The sequence below is a fragment of the Misgurnus anguillicaudatus genome, chromosome 23, assembly GCF_027580225.2.
Source record: "Misgurnus anguillicaudatus chromosome 23, ASM2758022v2, whole genome shotgun sequence".
Taxonomy (NCBI): domain Eukaryota; kingdom Metazoa; phylum Chordata; class Actinopteri; order Cypriniformes; family Cobitidae; genus Misgurnus; species Misgurnus anguillicaudatus.
The window spans coordinates 259,056-282,511 of NC_073359.2; the positions used below are offsets into that span (position 1 = coordinate 259,056).

Here is a 23,456-nt window from a genome sequence, read left to right on the forward strand (position 1 = left end):
CAGTATATTTAACTGTAGGCTTGGGGTACTTTTTTATCCCTGTTTGTGCACATGTTGGGTTTGCTGCCAAAAAGTTGTGACTAACAAACAAATATGCTGGAGTTTGTTTTTGAATGAATAAGGATCATTTTTGTGAAATTCACCTGACCAACCTAAGCTGATGTAGGGGCTTTTGTTTCTGACCCCAAGACTCAACTAATCTCTACAATTCTCCAGCTGTGATTTTCGGAGAGTCTTTGGGCACCCACACATCCTCCTCCAGACATGTTTGTAACATCTTTAGTTGATTGGAACCTCTTAATTCTTGCCCTGATGGTGGAAATGGGGATTTTCAATGCTTCAACTCTATTCTTACAGCCACTTTCTATTTTGTAAAGCTCAACAATCTTGTTCTGCAAATCAGAACTATAGTTTGTTTTCATTCCTTGTAATTGAAGGAGAAAAGTTATAACCTTAAATGTTTCCAACGTTCACAAAAACGTTACGCCAACACCAAAAGTGTTCAGTTTTTCAAATCTTTTAACGTTTCTTGGTTGTATGACCATTAGAGAAATGTTACATTCTATGATTGTAACAAACGTTGCCATGTTATAATGTTCACACAATGTTAAAACAACTGTGTTCTATATTTACTTTTTAGCTTTAAGTAAATGATATCAAAACATTGCATTTTATTATTTTAAAACTGTTATAAACATTATTTCAAAATGTTTGCTAAAATATTGCTGTAGAAAACCAATTCACTTATGTTGATGTCTAACCATTATGGTGATTAGTGTTTGTTTTAGTTGGAATCTTGACCGGGGCTTAATTTGAGCCAGATCCTGACGGAACGTACCCCAAAGTAAAAGATGATTGTCTCCAACGTTAATCTCTTTTCTTGGACTAAAAACAAACACAGATTGTAGGCAACAGTTTACTTCCTGGGCCTGTTGACATTGACAAGACAACATTATTATAATTTCTCACACTTGGACTAACAGCCCGTAAATTATATCCTATCAGCATTGCATTTTGACCAAATCTTGCAAACATGACTGACATCAGAGGTATACAGGTCACTCACAACATGGAGATTAGCTGGCCAATCAGGGACACATTGCTTTTTAAATCAATGAGTTTTATACAAAATCAATGTGTTTGTTTTTTAACAATAAATCATGCAAACACATTGTATTACAAATACACAAAATAACATTGGTTTTAGCAATGAAATAGGGGCACTTAACGTAATTGATTTGTTTATATTTTTCTAACATTCCCTTTGGACATGAAAAGCGCTGCATAATTCTGCCCTACATAGGCAAAAGGCAGTAACTTTGTTTTTGGTCAAAAATTACTTATTGATATTTTTGAGACATTCAAGACCTTCTTTATTATTTGCATTAGTATCTTGAGTGAATTTTATGTTTTTTTCGAGAAAAGAAAAATAAAGAAAAAATTAATCGACAACTGAAACTCACTATAAGTCTAAACTTTAAAGTCATTTTTCTCAGTTTCACACTCTAGCGAGTTAAAGGTCTCGTTCTTTCTGTGTTTTTGAAGCTTTGATTGTGTTTGCAGTGCACAATATAACGTGTTCATGTTTCACGTGTATTTTTAATACAAATTACTTATCTGTATAGCGCTGTTTTCACTGTCCTAAAAACAGGCTGATGTCTTCCTTGTTCTATGAAGTCTCTCCTTCAGAAATAGATAGCAAGTTCTGATTGTGTAGCTTGTTTAGTGTGTTGTGATTTGATAGCAGCTTAGCTTGCCGTTAGCTTAGCTGGCGACTGACATATTCCTGTGGGTGGAGTTTATTCAAAAAACTGTTCTGGTGACATCATTAAAGCAGGAAGTAGAGGGCTGTAGTCCAAACCGGCCATTCGCTGGAGCCTGGAGGCTTTGAAAGGGGAATTCTGATAAAGAAAATATATCGCCTGGCAGTGAACTTTGCGCTTTACAGGTATTATTTATGCTATTATAGGAACATTACACATAAACTAGGGTTTAAAAATAGAGTTTTAAGGTCTTTTTCCTTTTTAGTGAAGAATTAACAAATAAAACTTCAAGGATTGGAATTGTGCGGCATACAAATGTCAAAAAGACACATACATTTTTCAAATGAACAGAAAAGATTAATTAATGATACTAAATGAACCAGGAGCGAAACGACCACCCAGGAGGGCGGCCGAGGCAGCGAGCAGTTCAGCACGCCACCGGCGCTGCCAAAGATCAGGAGGCAGCAAAGGCACCAGCCAGCCCAGGGGTTTGTCTTCCAAAAGCATTGTTGCTAACCTGTTAGCAACTTAAGTAAGTTTGGTGGTTGGCAATGGGAAATTGCATTGCAATATGCTTACCCAATATGCTTTTGGGAAATGCATACCTGGATGAGCAGCAAGATGAGACAGGCCTAGTTTGCAGTTCAAATTTGGAATGAGAGGAATGCACTATTTTTATATACACGTGCTGGTCATATAATTAGAATATCATCGAGAAGTTTATTTATTTCACAAATTCCATTCAAAAGGTGAACCTTGTATATTATATTAATTAATTACACACTATTTCAAATTTTTTTTATTTTAATTTTTTTGATTATAACTTACAACTAAGAAAAATACCAAATTCAGTATATTAGAATATTACTTAAGACCAATACAAAGAAAAGATTTTTAGAAATCTTGGCCAAGTATGAAAATGTACAGCACTCAATACTTAGTTGGGGCTCCTTTAGCCTAAATTACTGCAGCAATGTGGCGTGGCATGGAGTTGATCAGTCTGTGGCACTGCTCAGGTGTTATGAGAGCACAGGTTGCTCTGATAGTGGCCTTCAGCTCTTCTGCATTGTTGGGTCTGGCGTATTGCATCTTTCTCTTCACAAAACCCCATAGATTTTCTATTGGGTTAAAGTCAGGGCAGTTTGCTGGCCAAGAAAGAACAGGGATACCATGGTCCTTTAACAAGGTAAGCTACTGGTAACTTTGGCAGTTTAGCCTACTTGCCCTGAATAATGAGTCATTTTTAAAAATTTCATTTAATTCTAGTTTCATGTGTGTTCTATAGTGGAGGGGAGTTTATCATATAAGACCAGCTTTACAATATATATATATATATATATATATATATATATATATATATATATATATATATATATATATATATATATATATATATATATATATATATATATATATATATAATTGCATTTTTAAATAAAATATACACTTATGTCTGGGGGACACAAATGACACTGAATTGTAGGAATGACCCTATTATAAAAGTAAAAAGTAACTCACTTGATTAAAAATATGATGTATAATTTCAGGTATGACATAACAACTAAGTTAGCAACGTTGTTGGTTGCGGTGCAATTTCCCATTGCCAACCAAGTAAGTTGCTAACAGGTTAGCAACGATGCTTTTGAGAAACGCACCCCTGGCTGGCTGCTGCCATTGCTGCCTCCTGCTCGTTAACAACGCCGGCAGCATGCTCCACTGCTCGGTACCTCAGCCACCCTCCTGTGTAGTTGTTTCACTCCTGGTTTGTTTAGTATCATAAATTAATCTCTTCTTTTCATTTGAGGAATGTATCTTGTGTCTTTTTGACGTTTGTGTGCCGCACGGTTCCGGTCCTCGAAGTTTTGGTGGTTAGACTAAATATGCAGAGCTTTTCCCGTCCAGGGGGAACGTTGGAAAAGTGTAAATCAATTACGTTAAAGTGCACCTATTTCATTGCTAAAATCAATGTTATTTTGTGTATTTGTAATACAATGTGTTTGCATGATTTATTGTTAAAAACACAAACACATTGATTTTGTATAAAACTCATTGATCTAAAATCACTGTGTCCCTGATTGGCCAGCTAATCTGCATGTTGTGATTGACCTGTATACCTCTGATGTCAGCCATGTTTGCAAGATTTGTTCAAAATCCAATGCTGATAGTAGATAATTTACAAGCTGTGAGTCCAAGTGCGAGGAATTATAATAATGTTGTCTTGTCAACGTCAACAGGCCCAGGAAGTAAACTGTTGCCTACAATCTGTGTGTTTGTTTTTAGTCCAAGAAAAGAGATTAACGTTGGAGACGATCATCTTTTACTTTGGGATATGTTTCGTCAGGATCTGGCTCAAATTAAGCCCTGGTCAGGTCAAACTAAAGCAAACACTTATCACCATAATGGTTAGCCATCAACATAAATGAATTGTGTTTTCTACAGCAATATTTTTACAAAACATTTTGAAATAATGTTTATAACAGTTTTAAAATAATAAAATGCAATGTTTTGATATCATTTAACACTTTTAATGTTGGCATAACGTTTTTGTGAATGTTGGAAACATTTAAGGAATGTTCTTATAACTTTTCTCCTTCAATTACTAGGAATGAAAACAAACAATAGTTCTGATTTGCAGAACAAGATTGTTGAGCTTTACAAAATAGAAAGTGGCTGTAATAAAAGAGTTGAAGCATTGAAAATCCCAATTTCCACCATTAGGGTTAGAATTAAGAGGTTCCAATCAACTAAAGATGTTACAAACATGTCTGGAAGAGGATGTGTGAGTGCCCAAAGACTCTCCAAAAATCACAGCTGGAAAATTGTAGAGATTAGTTGAGTCTTAGGGTAAGAAACAAAAGCCCCTCCATCAGCTTAGGTTGGTCAGGTGAATTTCACAAAAATTATCCTTATTCATTCAAAAACAAATTCCAGCATATTTAGTTGTTAGTCACAACTTTTTAGCAGCAAACCCAACATGTGCACAAACAGGGATAAAAAAGTACCCCAAGCCTACAGTTAAATATACTGCTCGATCTTTAATGTTGTGGGTGTGTTTTTCTGCTGGAGATCTTGTTAAGATGCATGGCATCATGGCCCTGTGTGAAAAAGTGCTCGCCCCCTAAACTTAATAACTGGTTGGGCCACACTTAGCAACAACAACTGCAATTAAACATTTGCATTATCCAACATAACTTACAATGAGTCTGTTATAGCAGTGTGGAGGAATTTTGTTCCACTCATCTTCGCAGAATTGTTGTAATTCAGCCCCATTGGAGGGTTTTTCAGGCATGAACAACATTTTTAAGGTCACGCCACATCCTCTCAATAGAATTTAGGTCAGGATTTTGACTAGGTCACTCCAAAGTTTCATTTTGTTTTCTTCAGCCATTCAGAGGTGGACTTGCTGCTGTGTTTTGGATCAGTGTCCTGCTAGAGAACATGAACACAAACAGATGGCAGACTTTCAGGTTTTTTGTAAAGAAAGCAGAATTTATTTCTGCTCCTGATTAAGCTCCCACTTTTCTTATTGTTGGAGATTACCCGCATTGACTTGACTTAAAATTATTATATGCCCATTTTGGATGATAATTTTTAATACAAAGAGCAAATAATATCACAGTTATGATCTGATCAGTATAACACTTTTTAAATAAAAAGACATTTATTTTCTATTGTGACATTTCATTTGATAATGATAATATTAATTATAATGTTCACCTGCCTAGGAATTTGTCAAATATGAATTTTATTTCAACTTGCACAGCTGTGAATGAGGGAAAATAAGAAATGTCAGAAAGTTAATCACAGCGATGAATCAAAGCAAATGTTCAAGGCCATTTAATGAGTTTGGCTGTGGATGCTTTGGAAGTTCCTCATAAAACTGTTGAGCAAAGATTGATTGATAAGAATTAAGATTATCCCAATAACAGTCAGTTTGTGTTGTTTTTGATCACACTTTACCTAATTACATTTACTTAATCTTACACATTTTGTTGACTAAAATTTCATGGCATTTAGTTGACTAAAACAATTCTGATGACTAAAATATGACTACAACTAAATTACATTTTAGTCAAATGACTAAGACTAAAACTAATTCAAGATCTGCTGTAGAAATTAACACAGCTTTTAAGTGACCAGTGGCCGGTTGCATAAACATAGCCGTGACGTTAAGACTGCGTCTTAAGTATGATTCTGACTAACTAGCAATTAGTTAGGGCTAATCAGTCTTATTATTTGGATTTAAATTAGACCAATCTACCTTTCTATGTAACATACTTAAAACAGTTATGACCAGTCTTGAAGAAAAAAATTCATGACTAACTTTTAAAGCTAGTCTTAAAGTGTTATGCAACCGGCCACTGACCCAGTACACGGTTTATGTAAAGTCTTTAACGTGTATGAGTTTTCTGGTGTTTCACTAAATGTTCATATTAACTAAAACTCCTGTGTGAACTCTGAGGTGAGATGTTTCAGAGAAGCTCTTCACACAATGACGTAAGGTTTCTCTCCAATGTGAATTCTCTCGTGGACTTTTAAGGCATGTGACCAAGAAAACGTCTTTTCACAATGAGAGCATTTGTAAGGTCTTTCACCTGTATGAGTTCTCCGGTGTTTTACTAAATAGCAATGTTGACTAAAACTCTTCCCGCAGACATCACAGTGATGCGGTTTTTCTCCAGTGTGAACTCTCAAATGACTTCTCATTGAACTTAAATCAGTGAAGCTTTTACCACATTGAGAGCAGACGTAAGGTTTCTCTCCAGTGTGAACTCTCTCGTGGATTTTTAAGGAACCTGACTGAGCAAAAGTTTTTTCACACTGAGAGCATTTGTAAGGTTTTTCACCTGTATGAATTCTTTGGTGTCTCACTAACTGTTCGTGTTGATTAAAACTCTTTCCACAATCATAACAGCGATGAGGTTTCTCTCCAGTGTGAACTCTCTGATGAACTGTAAAAGTACTTAAAGCAGTGAAGCTTTTTCCACATTGAGAGCAGAGGTAAGGTTTCTCTCCAGTGTGAACTCTCTCGTGGGCTTTTAAGTTATTTGACTGAGCAAAAGTCTTCTCACACTGAGAGCATTTGTAAGGTCTTTCACCTGTATGAGTTCTCTGGTGTGAAACTAAACTGCCATGTTGACTGAAATTCTTCCCACAAACACTACAGTGATGAGGTCTCTCTCCAGTATGAACTCTTTGATGACCTCTCAAAGAAGATGGATCAGAGAAGCTCTTTCCACATTGAGAGCAGACGTAAGATTTGTCTCCAGTGTGAACTCTCTCATGGATTTTTAAGGAATATAACCAAGAAAACGTCTTCTCACAATGAGAGCATTTGTAAGGTCTTTCACCTGTATGAGTTCTCTGGTGTGAAACTAAACTGCCATGTTGTCTGAAACTCTTCCCACAAACATTACAGTGATGAGGTCTCTCTCCTGTGTGAACTCTCTGATGGATTTTTAAGGAATATAACCGAGCAAAAGTCTTCTCACACTGAGAGCATTTGTAAGGTTTTTCACCTGTATGAGTTCTCTGGTGTGTCACTAAATTGACATGTTGTCTGAAACTCTTTCCACAAACACTACAGTGATGAGGTTTCTCTCCATTGTGAACTCTTTGATGAACAATAAGACTTTCTTTGGTTCTGAAATATTTGTCACATTCACTGCAGTTGAAAGGTTTGTCGCCACTGTATTTCCTCATGTGATTGTTCAGATTAGAAGAAGATGCATAAACCTTCCCACATTGAAACTGGTTCTTCTTCTTGTCTGTGTGCTCTTCTTCATCCGAACATGATTCACTCTTCTCATCTAAAAGAAACATAATACACTTTTTAATTCTCTTTTCACTTTAAAGCTCTAATCAGGCTTGTGTGCAAGTCTGCAGTAGGGATGGGAATTGATAAGAATTTAACGATTCCGATTCCATTATCGATGTTGCTTATCGATCCGATTCCTTATCGATTCTTTTATCGATTCTCACTGGGTGAGGGAATAAGCACAAATTTGTATGTTTGTATTAACTCGCTTTAATATCTGATCAGAAGACACAGAACAGAGTATACACAAATTATATGTAGCAACCTCAGAACAAACTTAAAAGTAGGTGAGCTACTTCTTAAAGTAAAGTCCAGGGACCTATAGCCTAGGGCAGTGTTTCTCAACCAGTAAATATGTGATCGGACTAGGAATTAATAAAACAGAACTAGACTGACATAAAACATGCAACTTTTGGTCATGAATGCATTTGTTATTTTCTTTTGAAAAGACATGATGCTGGACAAAATACAGCAAATTAACCTACCGAAATGCAGAGACATCTACTGTGACAAACTGATGCAAACCCTTTACCACAAACTTAATCACTGCTCGGCAGAGGTGGACACTACTTGAGAATTATAGTTTCATTTTCCAAGAATCTGTGCTTTATCAGAGTGTTGTCTTGGTATAAAATTTTCTTTACTTTACAAAAAATGTTTACTACATTCTAAAGCATAGAATCATAATGTGTATTCCTTTTATATTCCATATTAAAATTTATTTAATACATAATTACATAAAATTGTGTACTTTTCTTGAGTAAAAGTACAAAAGTACTTTTTACATTAAAAGTAAAAAACATTACTAGATTTTTAATGTACTTAAATATTAAATATAAACCAAAATAAATATAAACCAAACTTGAAATTATGAAATGTAGTGGAGTTTAAATTATGATAATATGCTTTGGAATGTATGTTTTCAAAAAAAAAAAAAAACTGATAAAATACAAATACTTAAAAATGTACTTTTAAGTAGAAATATTTAAGTAGTGTCCGCCTCTACTGCTCAGTGAAATGTGTTTATCCTCGGCCTCGCCTCGGTCAGTTTATTCCTCCCTGCCTCTGTAAACGGAGTAGCTGGAGGTGCACGAGAGATACTTTCTGTAGCCTCTGAGCCAGTGTGAGAGCCAGCCAGACTCAATATGATGGACAATGACCACGGAGATTATCCGTATAGTAAATGTTTACATAATGAAATGGCACTCACATTAACATTAACACATTACCTTCGGCATTAATAACAGATGGCGGCCCGTTAGCTCCGCTTGTGTAATAGTGTATTAAACGCGACAGTCCTGCAACCTCCTGCAACGTGACCGTATTGTCGTATTTTCGTGTGAAATAGAAGTTATTGATTCAACTGTTTCAGTGTTTCATGAAGCTTCACCTCTGCCCACCACTAAATATAACCAAACTTTGGATCGTTCTGCCTCGATGGATGCAATGTTTGCTGCGTTCTAAACCAAAACAACAGCACATGTGTGACGTCATGACACATTTGCAACGAGCGGAACCGATAAGCGGAATCGTTAAGCAGGCATGCTAACAATTCAAAGGAATCGATTCACTGGAAGAAGAACCGGTTCTCGATTCCAATCCCTAACGATGGGTGTGAATGCCATTAGATCTCATATGCAGTTCAATAGTCCCAAATCAGCTGTAAAAGTCAGGCACAGTCAAGGCCGCCTTAATGCACGGGCTTACCTGGGCTGAAGCCCAGGGGCCTCCCAAGTTCAAGGGCCTCCCAAGTTTGCGTTCATGATGAGCTGAAAAGGTCATATTGTTTTGTAACTTGTCAGGTTTTCTGTCAATCACTCTAATTGCACGTTTCATGGCTGCTGATTGGTCCGTTGTAACTTAACGTGAAATAAAATGTTAGACGTAATATATTTTTTATTCCGCGTAATGTAATTAAGTGCGCGTTGTCAACTTGACATTCCTGCACGTTAGACTGAGTGTGACAGAGAAACGGGAAATAATCCACCAACAAATGAAAGAGTAATTTCTGAAATGTCATAATAAGCACCAGTGAGGGGCAGGTCTCTCTCTCTTTCGTGCGCGCGCTCGCTCGTTCGCTCTCTCTGTGCTCGCCTCGTTCAGCTGAGTCTCTGCATGCAGAAGTCTCTCCAAACGTGCACAAGAAACTGTGCCGCTATATTAAGAAAGGAGTTCCCGCACATAATGCTGTTAGGTGTTATAAAGTTTAAGTTTACTCGCGTTTATATCAGTGACGCGTGCGCAGCTGGAGGGATGTAGTTTGACGCGACGTTAGCTCAAAGTACACACATCTGTTGGTAGAAAGACGAGAAAGAGACGCAACGGTAAAGGTGCAAGTCTAAGAAAGTAAAGAGCGACAAGACCATCTCACATGATCATCCCCTGATAGCACCATTCATATTTATAATCTCATTATCTAAAGATCTTATATACAGGTATGTTCCCTGTCTGTCTTCATACTTGGTCGTTTTACATGCTTATGTATGCATACATACTAAATACAATGCATACTATATCTTCAATAGCCTACAAAATAAATAAATGATTAAAAAACAAGATTCTGTCTATAAAGACTTATCTTTTGTTATCATTAATGCATTTAACAAGATTCTGTCTATAAAGACTTATCTTTTGTTATCATTAATGCATTTTCACTTTAAAACTAACTTTAACTCATTATATTTTTAAAACTGTGGTGAGCATTTAGTTAGTGAGTGGCAATTTTCTGCAAATGTGCATATTCCAAAAACTATATAAATATAAAGCTTATAAACATATATATTTTCACACATTTTGGTTTTATTATCACCACATGTTGCTGTGTGTGGTTGTTAAATAAAGTGTCTTGTGTTTATGCTCAAGTGGGCTCAGTGATATGTTAATAATGATATTATGGTGTTTTCTGGCTCAAAGAGGGAAAACTCACTGTTGTATGTCTCGAAAGAAACTAATGCATTTTGATATGTAGATTACCTAGATATTACACTTAAAAAAAAATTAGACCATAAATCGAGGGGAAGGGGGGCCTACAAAACCTCTTAGCCCCGGGGCCTCACATTAGGTTAAAGGGGCCGTGAATTGGTCGATTTTATTGCTTTATGACGTTGATTGATGTCTACTTATGCATTTCGCGTTGTTTTTACATTCAAAAACATCAAAAGCAATAAGTAATACGCTATTTTGTAACATGGATTAGTGGCTGTCTTGAGAAATGATTCGTTTGAAGGGGCGGGCCGCATTGAAGACCTGAACGTAAACACCCACTGCTATGATTGGACAGCTTCATTCCCCGTCATTACATGTAGGGAAATGTTTTAAAAACATTAATGTGATAAAAATAGCAGCCGAACACAAATATGTTTGAGACACAAAAGATTCTGGGTGCTAAAGATGATACACATAAATGACAATACGTATATTAAAGTAGAACCAAAACTCGACGTGACTAAATTACCGTATACAACACAGTAAGCGTGCATCCGAATCTAAACTGCGGCGAATAAATCCGTATCAATAACTTTGTATATTTCTATTGTGCTTGTGAGGTTGCTTTTACATTCACGTAATGTTAAATACCACAGTTATATGATAAAAAATAAGCTTTGTTGAGTGTTTGACCTTTCAAACGGAACTCGCCTAATTACCGTATACAACACAGTAAACGGGCATCAGAATCTAAACTGCGGTTGATAAATCCTTTCTTATAACTAACTTTGTATATTTCTACCTTTAAATTACAGTCGTATTGTTAAGTGTTGTACCTTTATTAATCGTTTAATGTTTTTAGTAAATTAAAACAGTCAACAAACGTATTTAGACACGGATGTTACAACATGACATATCAAGCAATCTCTTTTAACAAAGCAATAGTGAAACGCAGTAACTTAAATAAAGTAAAATGTCTTACTGTGAATTATACTGCTGTGTCATTGTTGTCAGATCCAATATAAGTGGTGCTTCTGAGTCTCTCTGCAAATCCAGCATCGACTTCTTTACAAATGAATCCATGTCCACAACGTTAACAAACGCTCCCCACACGAGCTGGAACTTCTTCAAAAGCAAACTTTATCCAAGCATATTGCTAATGTTAAGTTCCAAGCCTCCGAATTGAAGTATTTAGCTTCTGTGTTGTTCCCATGGTTGTTCCCACGCGGTTCTTTCACAAATGCGTTTCCATGGTATCATAACAGATCACCGCGTCAAAATAAAAGTCTCTCAGAAAAAATTTATTTAAAAAGTCATTTTGGTTAAATTTGTCAATTTTTAAAGACATGTTTACTTACTGAGACACACGTGTCACGCGAAGCTGTGGGCGGGGCTACAAAAGTAGACTTGTCCTTTTGGTTATGGGGAGGTGTTTCAATTCTACTTTGACGTCATAGATTTCCGAATTTTTCACTGGAGTGTTTAGCTGGCTTGGTGCCAAAGACGGTTATATTTCAGTAGCACGGACGTTTTCAGTTCTGAAACTTGCAGGATGTTCATTTAAGTATGATGACCTCTTATATAACAAATTATCAAGTTAAAATTGAGTTTTTGATTCACCGCTCCTTTAAGGCGGCCCTGCGCACAGTGGTTAACTAAATCTAGGTACTTTTCTGTGACCGACAAAGTAACCTCAGGCAGTACTGCTACAACAGCTGCTTCTGTTACTGAAGGGAAGTCGTGCGACCTTCGAGCGGCGTTTGGTTCAAATGTGATGCTGCAGGCTGAGGTGTCTGAGCTCTGCCATGCAGCACCACTAGTACTCATTAGGGCTGCACGTTTTCAAGTTTTTAATTAACCGTTAACCGACACCCTTAGCGGTTAATACTCGGTTAACCATATTATGCGCAAGGCAACCCAGAGATACAGACACACGAGAAAGGGGTAGTTATTAATTTTTAACACCTTTAATAACTGGTTGGACCACATTTAAAACAAAATTAATTTATAGAAATAAAACGCAGCGTAAGGACAGAGCAGCTTAAGTATGTCACTGACTTTTGCGTTCGCGGGGATGGTAGGCTGGGCGAAGATACTCGCAGGCTCCGCGGCCGCCTCTCCATGATGCCCGGGTGTTGGCTGGGTTTGCCGCGATAGTCTGTGAAACGGTGATTCCCGGTGCTTCAGCCTCTCACCGGTTAGATCACTTGCCCACCCCGACACCGTCTTTCATCGTCGTTTTGATATTTTCTTGTAATTAAATCATTTAGCTTCGTTAGAGAGAGAGCAAACACTTATAACTGAATGTGTCTGCTGCATGAATTCACAGCAGAGCTGAACGCGCGTCACAGAGCAGCAGGTGTCAGATTTCATTTATTTCTGTCAGAGTTTGCGAGGCGAGCTGAATGACCAGATGATGACAGAAGGCGCGTGCTTACTCGTTTTTGTTATAATGCACATATATGATGTTTAATATAAGCGAGATAGTTTTGTTGTATTTTTTATCAAGAAAAATAATAAACCCATAATTCAAGCAGCGCTTTATGGAGGAGTAGCCGGTTGCACTGCTTGGAACTGGCGAGTTCTGCGAGAATTACCTGCGCACATTGACTCAAGCACTTAATTAAACCAGCTGTTTATTCATAAGCACGCAAATTCATACGCGATTTAATGCAGCTTACACAAGCGCTGCATTTAAACAATTGCGTAATTCAAAAGTGAAAGTAAAATGCGCACGTCTGCATGCATTAACCGGTGGGAAAATTCTGTCACCGCAGCAACCCTAGGTTGTACATGAAGTATATAAGCACTGCATTGCAATACTTGCATTTTGCCCTGTCATTCTCGATTTTAAAGTGCTCCTACGCTGTGCTTTTCTTTGCCCGCTTCATATTAGAAAACTGCTACTACTTGTGGACATTACAAATGTCTGGGAGCGCTTTGGCGGTCTCTGGTGGTGCAAAAATGTATTACAACTAAATTCAATGCACGTCATTGGTGCCACTTAACCGAGCAAAATGTTTCACTCGGTTAAACAATTTTTAACGGTTAATCGGTTAACCATGGACACCCCTAAGCTGAAAGCAACTTTCAGTAAAGTGTAAGACTTATTCTTAAGTGCTGACTTAAGTGCCGCAAACTGAGGACTACAATGATTTCAACCTAAAATGTCTGCCCTTAACCTCGGAATCAGCCAATAGAATGCAGGCAATGTTATACAGTCACAGCAGCATGTGACACCATACATTTATGAATCATGAAGACATTACAATTATATAAGTATTTAAATATTTTAATTTAAATTTGCTTAAAAAAATGTTTAACAATATTACAAATAACCATTTTGCACCATTTTGATTAAGTTTTTAACATGTTAATGAAATAGACAAACATAATGTTATTTAAAAAATTAAGATGATCAATCACATTATTTTAACTGTAAAACGTAAAAGCGACTAAAAAATTTGGTAACACCTAATATTTAAACATTTTTAACTTTAATTATTTCACTTAAAATGAGACAATTTAAATTGAAAAAACATTTTTTAGGCCTTATCAATAATTTTATTCAACTTTAACTTTTTACAGTGTATATTATGCACATTTTTATACCATTTAAGTATGCTGTCTTGATAATCCCATAAAATAGCTTGGTACTGTGCAAGCAAGTTTTACTACATCTTATCCATTTTATTCTGTATATTATATTGTGTAACATAATATACATTGTATAAAAAACTCTATACTTTTTATATTTCATAATATAATATCTACTTTCTTTATACTACTAACTTGTATTTACTGTAAATTTGATATTTTGCAACAATGCAACAAGAAATTTGTCAAAAGTGCTATAGAAATACATTTGAATAAAAGTAATTCTAACACATTTTTTGTTGTAAAATGCATGATCTCCGCCTCTCTGCTGCCCTCTTGTTACTTTTAACTAGGTTAAGAGACCTCTCCAGCTCTCTTAAATAATTTAGGAGCTGAGACCTAGTCTTAACACTTAGGAGGCTTTATAAATCAAACTTATTCTTAAGTCTAGGAATAAGAGTAAAATGACGTCATTCTTAGAATTTTGACACAGTTAAGATTAAAATTTACTCTGAGTGGCTTTATACATACGGGCCCAGTTATTTATTCTAAAAACTACATAAAAAATTATTTGTTCATATTTTTCGTCAAAACTAAAAAAAGTCTGTAGAAATAAAATGTATGTTTTTTAATGCCATGTAAAGCCTTTATTTTCGAAAAAACTAAAACTAAATTGCATCTTAGTCAGAATACTATGACTAAAACCAATTCGAAATCTACTGTCAAAAATAACACAGCTTTTAAGTAACCTGACCCAGTTCATGGCTTTCGTAAAGTCTTTAAAGAGTAACTAAAACCTAAACAAACTTTTTTTAGTTAATGATCTGTAAGAATGATCCTTTATTAGTGCTGTTCATTGATTTTAGTAAGTTTTTTTGACATTAAGATATAAAGTGTTTCAATACTGCAATATATGGTGTAAAAACGTCTAAGTGCTGCCCTCTTCAGTTTGAACGGTGGCTACTGCAGTTTAATTTTCCTATTGGATGTTGGGTCCAAAAAATGACTCGTGACGTAAGCAGGTTCAAGCTCACCACGCCCTTGTTACGATCTCACCACACACTTGGTATGAGCTTAGTTCGTCCCCTCCATCTCCGTTGGGATCTGCCCACTTTTCTTGCATTTTTCAAATATTGCCAGTGGGTGGAGTCAGGCTTTGACCAGGGGTTTAGTTACGCTTTAACCTGTATGAGTTTTCTGGTGTCTCACTAAATAGTCTTGTCGACTAAAACTCTTCCCACAAACACTGCAGTGATGAGGTGTCTCTCCAGTGTGAACTCTCTGATGGACTCTAAAAGCAAATGAACTAGAGAAGTTCTTTCCACATTGAGTGCAGACGTAAGGTTTCTCTCCAGTGTGACTTCTCTCATGGACTTTTAAGGAATTTGACCGAGCAAACGTTTTCTCGCACTGAGAGCATTTGTAAGGTTTTTCACCTGTATGAGTTCTCTGGTGTGACACTAAATTGATATGTCGACTGAAACTCTTTCCACAAACATTACAGTGATGCGGTTTTTCTCCAGTGTGAACTCTTTGATGAACTCTGAAAGTACTTGGATCAGTGAAGCTCTTTCCACATTGAGAGCAGACGTAAGGTTTCTCTCCAGTGTGAATTCTCTCGTGGGCTTTTAAGTTACCTGACTCGGCAAACATCTTCCCACACTGAGAGCATTTATAAGGTCTTTCACCTGTATGAGTTCTCTGGTGTGAAACTAAACTGTAAAGTTGACTGAAACTCTTCCCACAAACACTACAGTGATGAGGTTTCTCTCCAGTGTGAATTCTTTGATGAAATCTCAAATGAGATGGATCAGAGAAGCTCTTTCCGCATTGAGAGCAGACATAAGGTTTCTCTCCAGTGTGAACTCTCTCGTGGGCTTTTAAGGAATATAACCAAGAAAACGTCTTCTCACACTGAGAGCATTTGTAAGGTTTTTCACCTGTATGAGTTCTCTGGTGTGTCATTAAATTGTCATGTTGACTAAAACTCTTCCCACAGACATTACAGTGATAAGGTTTCTCTCCAGTGTGAATTCTCTCATGAACATCAAGATATCCTTTGGTTCTAAAATATTTGCCACATTCAGTGCAGTTGAAAGGTTTTTCACCACTGTGTGTCCTCAAGTGTCTTTTCAGCTGAGATAAGAAGTCAAAATCTTTCCCACATTGCTCACAGTGAAACTTCTTGTCTGTGTGGTCTTCTGAATGAAGTTTCTTCTCTTGTAAGGTAGTAAAGCTGATCTCAGATCTGGTGAAGAGTTTCTGTTCTGTGTGTTTTCTCTCATGTCTCTCTAAATGTCTCTGTGAGCTGAATGTCTTTCCACAGGTGATGCAGGAAAGAGTTTGTTCTGCCCGTCGCTCTTTTGATGTTGAGGACGTTTCTCCATCAGAACATGATTCACTTCTCTCATCTAAAAGAAACATAATAAAACTTAAAATTCTTTTTTCACTCGGGTGGTACTCAGACGGTAATGGTTTCTCATGGGCACGGCACATAGTCAATTTACAATGGGTAGTCAAGGATTTTATTGCTGTTCGAATCCAGAATGTCAAGTCAAGTCTGTGATTTATATAGGGCTTTTCACACTTGTTTAATTTTTTCAAAGCAGGTTTACATTTCTAAACCAGGAGAAAACAGAGAAATCGGTGGACAGCAAAAGCTGCAAAGTACAACGGCTAAGATTAAACCGTACTAGCGAGCGCAGTAATAATGTAACATATAGAAAAGAGTTTTAAGAGAAATAAACCCTAATTTTATTAAGATAAAAAGTCATTTGGAGAAAGAAACCCTCTACAGAGAGCCAGACAGTTGATTATATAGAGCGGGGTGGTGAATGTCAGCGCTGGAGAGCCGCAGTCCTGCAGATTTTAGCTCCAACCCTGATTAAACCTTTCCTGCCTATAGCTTTCTAGTAACTGTTTAGACCTTGATTAGCCTCTTCAGATGTGTTTGATTAAAGCTGGAGCTAAACTGCGCACTACAGGACTGACATTCGCCACCCCTGCTATATAGGATATACTATATACAGTGAGGAAATTAAGTATTTGAACACCCCCTGTTATTTTGCAAGTTCTCCCACTTAGTAATCATGGAGGGGTCTGAAATTGTCATCGTAGGTGCATGTTCACTGTGAGAGACAGGATCTAAAAAAAATCCAGAAATCACAATGTATTATTTTTTAATTATTTATTTGTATGATACAGCTGCAAATAAGTATTTGAATAGCTAAGAAAATCAATGTTCCTCCACACAGATCTTCTCTAGATCAGTCAGGTTTCTGGCCTGTCGCTGAGAAACACAGAGTTTAAGCTCCCTCCAGGGATTCTCTGTTGGGTTTGGGTCTGGAGACTGGCTAGGCCACGCTAGAACTTTGATATGCTTCTTGCAGAGCCACTACTTGGTTATCCTGGCTGTGTGCTTCAGGTCATTGTCATGTTGGAAGACCCAATCTTGATTCATCTTCAATGCTCTAATTGAGGGAAGGAGGTTGTTCCCCAAAATCTCACAATACATGGCCCCGGTCATCCTCTCGTTAATACAGTGCAGTTACCCTGTCCCATGTGCAGAAAAAAAACCCCAAAGCATGATGCCACCACCCCCCCATGCTTCACAGTAGGGATGGTGTTCTTGGGATGGTACTCATCATTCTTCCTCCAAACACATTTAGTGGAATAATGACCTATTTTTTATTAGTTCTAATTTGATCTCATCTGACCACATGGCTTTCTCCCATGACTCCTCTGGATCATCCAAATGGTCATTGGCAAACTTAAGACGGGCCTGGACATGTGTTGGTTTAAGTAGGGGAACCTTCCGTGCCATGCATGATTTCAAACCATGACAACGTATTACCAACAGTAACCTTGGAAACTGTGGTCTCAGCTCTTTTCGGGTCATTGACCAGCTCCCCCCATGTAGTTCTGGGCTGATTTCTCACCTTACTTAGGATCACTGAGACCCCACGAGGTGAGATCTTGCATGGAGCCCCAGTCTGAGGTAGATTGACAGTCATGTTTAGCTTCTTCCATTTTCCAATGATTGCTCCAACAGTGGACCTTTTTTCACCAAGACACTTGGCACTTTCCCTGTAGCCCTTTCCAGCCTTGTGGAGGTGTACAATTTTGTCTCTAGTGTCTTTGGGGAGCTCTTTGGTCTTGGCCATGTTAGTAGTTGGATCTTACTGATTGTATGGGGTGAACAGGTGTCTTTATGCAGCTAACGACCTTAAACAGGTGCATCTAATTTAGGATAATAAATGGAGTGGAGGTGGAAATTTTAAAGACAGACTAAGGCTATGTCCCCACGAAGCCGGTGCATTCCCTATCCGATCATTTTTTTTCCTTGCTCTAAAAAAATAATCCGTAAACACGAAACCACTAAAACCGACTGAAAGCGGTGTAGTATATATGCCGGACCAGTATGGGGCGCTGTACTTCTGCCACAGATATACACTATACACAGAGAAGAAGACTTTGAGCATGCGCATAACCAACGTATGGTGTTGTCCATTATTGCTTGTTGGTCACCACAATTGCATAGAAGCAATAGATTTTGCTGTAATAAAGCTAGTAGGCTTTAGTAGCTTCTGTAGCACGAACACAATCACGTAGTCCGCTGTTATTGTTGTTGCTGTTACGTGTGACGCTTCCGACACTTGATGTGATGACATTTTCGCTTCACAAAATATACGGATTAGCTGTACAGACGAAACCGCAAGGGTGTCGGTTTGAGATTTATCCACTTTAGGACCCGAATTCAAAAAATAGTGGATTCAGTCTCCCAAAACGCCGGATTCGTGTGGATGAAACACCAATACGATAACAAATTTATACGTATACAGTGATACGCGTCTCCGTGTGGACAGCCCCTAACAGGTCTTTGAGGGTCAAAATTAGCTGATACTAGCTGATAGACAGGTGTTCAAATACTTATTTGCAGCTGTATCATTCAAATAAATAGTAAAAAAATCATACATTGTGATTTCTGGATTTTTTTCAGATTATGTCTCTCACAGTAGACATGCACCTGATGACAATTTCAGACCCTTCCATGACTTCTAAGTGGGAGAACTTGCAAAATATTAGGTTGTTCAAATACTTATTTTTCTCACTGTATACGATACTATATTATAAAATGTTATGGGAAATAAAATATTTAATATACATATATACAAAATACAAGTAAATTAAAAAGGAAGCGGTTGGTGGTCGCTGTGCAGACAGCTTCACAGCAGCAGAAACTGTCTGTTAGTCTTAGTGTACTCGGTTTGAGGACGGGAAAAAACTGTAGCTAACTATAGTGGCATAAGTACATTTACTAGACAAATATGAATAATATTCAAAACAAGACACCACCCAAACAAAGTGGTGTCAAAATCTTTTAGTGAGGTGTCAAAAAGCCCGGGCTCCAAACTGACGTTTTTGCTAACGTGTCAGCGTCCTTCATCATACATTTTATGTTCAGTTCATTAAAATTTAAGGAAGCAACTTTTTTTTACTGTTTATGGATCCTACACACCGCAGGGATCAGGTGATACACCGCAACAGAGGATATGTCGCATGTGGATGTAAAGTAAAACTAAGTAAAAAGGTACAGTATACTACACTTCACGCTGTCATTATCTATTACAAATTATACACCTGCATAACTAAGATATAGATTAAATGCTGCATAAGTTGTATATGTTTTTCAACAAGACTGAGAGGATGCTAACATTAATAGGCTACCTTAAGCATAGAAAACAACAACAAACAAATACAAAACAATGAGTACACGTCTTGATTGTGGCTGCGTTTTGCCTTAGTTAATACCATTCACATTCGTTATTTTTAACCTTTATTTAACCAGGTAAGTCAATTGAGAACCAGTTCTCATTTACAATGATGACCTGGCACATTTGTAGTGTTTTGTAATAGGCTATTACGGTCAATAATTAAAGCTTTCTTTTAGGAATATCTGCATTTAGCCTTCATGCAGCTGAGAGAAATGTACAAACAGTTAAGGTTAACTCATTTTTATCATCATTGAAATACATAATTTGTTATTTTAATTAGATTAATGTGCTCCTAAGGCATTATAAGAAATCACAGGACTGAACAGTGCGATAGTTTTTTTGTTGTAGGGTTGGACAGCGGGTTTTTATACAACGCGAGTAGCACAGAATAGTATTATTGTAATTGACCGCTATTGGATTTTGCCGATAACCGTTATCAGCAAAATCCAATATCGGTCGACCTCTAGATGTCAGAGTCACGAGTGAATTATGAGAATGTGAGCTTTATAAAACAAGCTTGCAAAACTCTTGGGTTAATAAGCCCATGTTAGATTTCTTGATGTCAATGTCAATACGAACTAGACGCGAATGAGGTAGAATCGTGTCTAAACACCTCATTTGTGCCGCAACCTCCAGAACCGTGTCAAAGCGTCTTCACATTTATTTAACATTGAAATCACTCGCGCTTGACTAGGGATGTTAACAATTAATCGATCTTCGATTAATTGATGATAAGAATTAAATCAAACTTAACGATTGTCGAAAAAGCAAGCACGTGTGTGCGGCACCTTTACAAGCACATACACAGTTGGTGAGAAAATTAAACAAGCGCGAAGAAGTTAAACTAGCCATGATCACAACGATGCTCAATGCCAAACACACACACATGGGCTTTGTAACCTCATTCGATACGACGCTGGTTACTAACGCAACGAAATGGCATCTGCAGTGGATCTGAGAGGGTCCGATGCCAAAAATGCAAACACGGAAAGCAAAGACCCTCTTCAGGGAAGCCTACAAGATTAGCATAACAATGCTGCGAACGGTGCTATACACAGGGAAAAAGACCAGAAGACGTTTTTAATAAACAGATTAAAATGTAAAACTTAAATTCTGGCAAAAAACTGTTAAATGTAAACTGTGACTGACTGTCGTTAACTGCAACATATATCATTGATCATCATCATTATTGACTGGCTGAGGCACTACACGTTAAACACCGTTGCGGGTTTTCTAATGGAAGGTTGAAGTCTTCATAATATAAGCATCTTTGCTGAAAGTACGCCGCAGGTCTAAAGCTGAGGTAACGATGGGAAAAGTGCCCTTTGTGTGTTTCTTGGATATAATTACAACAAGCGGTGTATCAACGACTTAGAAAGCTAGGTGAACAACTAGAAAAATAACACTTGATGATAATGAAACTTTTATTTTGTTATGGACGCACTGACTTTCATCCGACTGTGCGAAGGGCCCGTTATGAGGCGGAGTTTACTATTAGTCATTTTATTTCATTACAAGATTAAATTGATGATTTTTATCAAAACACCAACTACACTAGTGGCTTATTGCACTATTACTGTTAACGATTATTTGATTTTTAAATGATCATCGAATATGAGAAACTGCATAATTTGACATCCCTACACTTGACGCCTCTACCACGGCTGGTGTGAATGCAGCATTAGTAATCAGAAACTAACATTCCCCTAACTTAATCCTGGACTGAGCACCACTGCACGTTTATTCGTGTTTTTATTTATCATACATCTATCTAAAAAAAGACAACATAAGAAACTTACCAGAAGGAATAAAATCGTCGTTGTCCTCATCTTCATCCGCGTTATCTTCATCTGCTGTGGGTTCAGTTTTGAGCCCTAACGTTACTTCTGTGAGTTCCGTTTTTATTTCTGTAGGTTCAGTTTTTATTTCTGTCGGTTCAGTTTTGATCTTCATCATGAGGTTTCTACAGTCGATGAGTTTGACTGAACACATGTTGAGTTTGGTCTGCAGGATCTGCTGCTGTTCTCCAGCGTTACAGACAGAATCCAGAGACTCTGTGGAGGTTTGATCAGTAGATTCATCATCCTGTAAACTCTCATCAGTTTCTTCTGATTTACAGCAAATCACATCCATCATCAACACTAAAATACACGGAGATAAGATTCAACAAACTAAAACAGCGATTGACGCTCGTGTCTCTTCTTCTTTGTGTCTATTGGCGGTTTGTAATCTTATGTAGAGCATTAGCGCCATCTTCTGTTCTTCGATGTGTAAAAGATATCATTTTTTCTCTTCATTGGTTTAACTGCGGCTTGTATGTGACACTGGCTGAATCCGAAATCGCATACTTACTGTGTAGGTACTGAATTTCATTGGGTACCTACTTAACGTGCGCTAAGGCAGTATGTACGTTCGCGTTAAGTATGTACAGCATTCGCCATGTTGACGTTATCATGTGACATATGACGTAGTAGACTTGTTCGAGTTCATGCGGAACCACAAGAACCGACAGGAGGTTGACACAGGGGGGCAGGGTTTCATATTTTCTTGAAGCCGCCCTAGGCACCGCCATTAGCTAGCGGACCCCCACCTGCTCTTAGCATTCCATTGACTCCCATTCATTTTGGCGTCACTTTGACAGTGAATAACTTTACATCTGAGGCGTTTAAAGACTCAATTTGTGCATCAATTATTTCTAAAGAAACACGAAAATGTATAAAAGGCTCCATTACCTTGTATCTTACGTTATGGCTCAGTAAAAGCAGTTTTAGTAAAACTATGCTAACGATTGCGTCATAACCACGCGACTCTCTGTCGCACAGTTGAGAAATTACCGTATGGACAGGAGGAGAAGCGCATGTTGAATATGGCGTACTGGCGTTAAATTTTAAAATAAATAAATACTATGCAAAATGACAAAGTAATTAATCAGAATACTTAATATACTTAATATAAAATGTACTCCTGTTCACGCTCGCCGTTTCTGCAAGATTCGGTGGGTGATTCAGATTTCTCTGTGGCACAGCTATTAGAAGACTTACAATTGTCAGACAGGTTGCTCACGTGACCAAGCTCAGTTTGAGTCTGCGCAGTACGCTCGACCCCCCGGAAGTGTGAGCTTCTAATTGGCTTCAGTTGTCTCCGTTGAATCCAACGGGGTCGCTGTGTCCATTTCTTTTACTGTCTATGGGTTGACATCACAATACCGCGAGAGCAACTCGAAATCAGACTTCTCCGTATCATTTCTGGGGTCGCTCTCGCGGTACTTTGATGTCGTCCAGCTGTTGGTTCTTACAGCGGTGCGCCGGTGCATAAACTCGAACAAACCTAATAACAGACATGAAAACGTATGCGTGTGTATGAGGGACAGGTGCACTAACAACTGATTGCATCAGTAACTTGATCTGTAACAGTGTTAAAGATATATTACACATTATTTTGTAGGGGACAAAATAAGTAAAACAAGCAGATTGTAATTTAATATCTATTGTAGGGGTGACCCCGAATAGTCGAAGATTCGATGCATCGATAGGAGAAGCCTGATTCGACTACCAATCTCACAGTCGAATCGTCGCAGAT

General features: G+C 37.6%; 2 protein-coding genes across 6 annotated transcripts in view; one reads left to right on the top strand and one right to left on the bottom strand.

Annotated features, from left to right (window-relative positions):
• Nucleotides 1–23,456, top strand: part of LOC141348972 (uncharacterized) — a 107,583-nt gene that overhangs the window by 20,020 nt on the left and 64,107 nt on the right. The window lies entirely within an intron of this gene.
• Nucleotides 4,298–23,026, bottom strand: LOC141348974 (uncharacterized). Of its 5 annotated transcripts, none has more exons than XM_073861654.1 (3): nt 21,677–23,025; nt 15,540–16,514; nt 4,298–7,573 (listed from the first exon to the last, which is right to left on the bottom strand). In XM_073861654.1, the coding sequence occupies exons 1-3, from the start codon at nt 22,011–22,013 to the stop codon at nt 6,249–6,251; spliced, it is 2,637 nt and encodes an 878-aa protein (XP_073717755.1). In that variant the 5' UTR covers nt 22,014–23,025; the 3' UTR covers nt 4,298–6,248. The 5 variants fall into 5 exon arrangements, with proteins under 5 accessions (XP_073717755.1, XP_073717759.1, XP_073717756.1 ...); XM_073861658.1 differs by having other exon boundaries at nt 15,288–16,514; XM_073861655.1 differs by lacking the exon at nt 15,540–16,514 and having other exon boundaries at nt 21,677–23,026.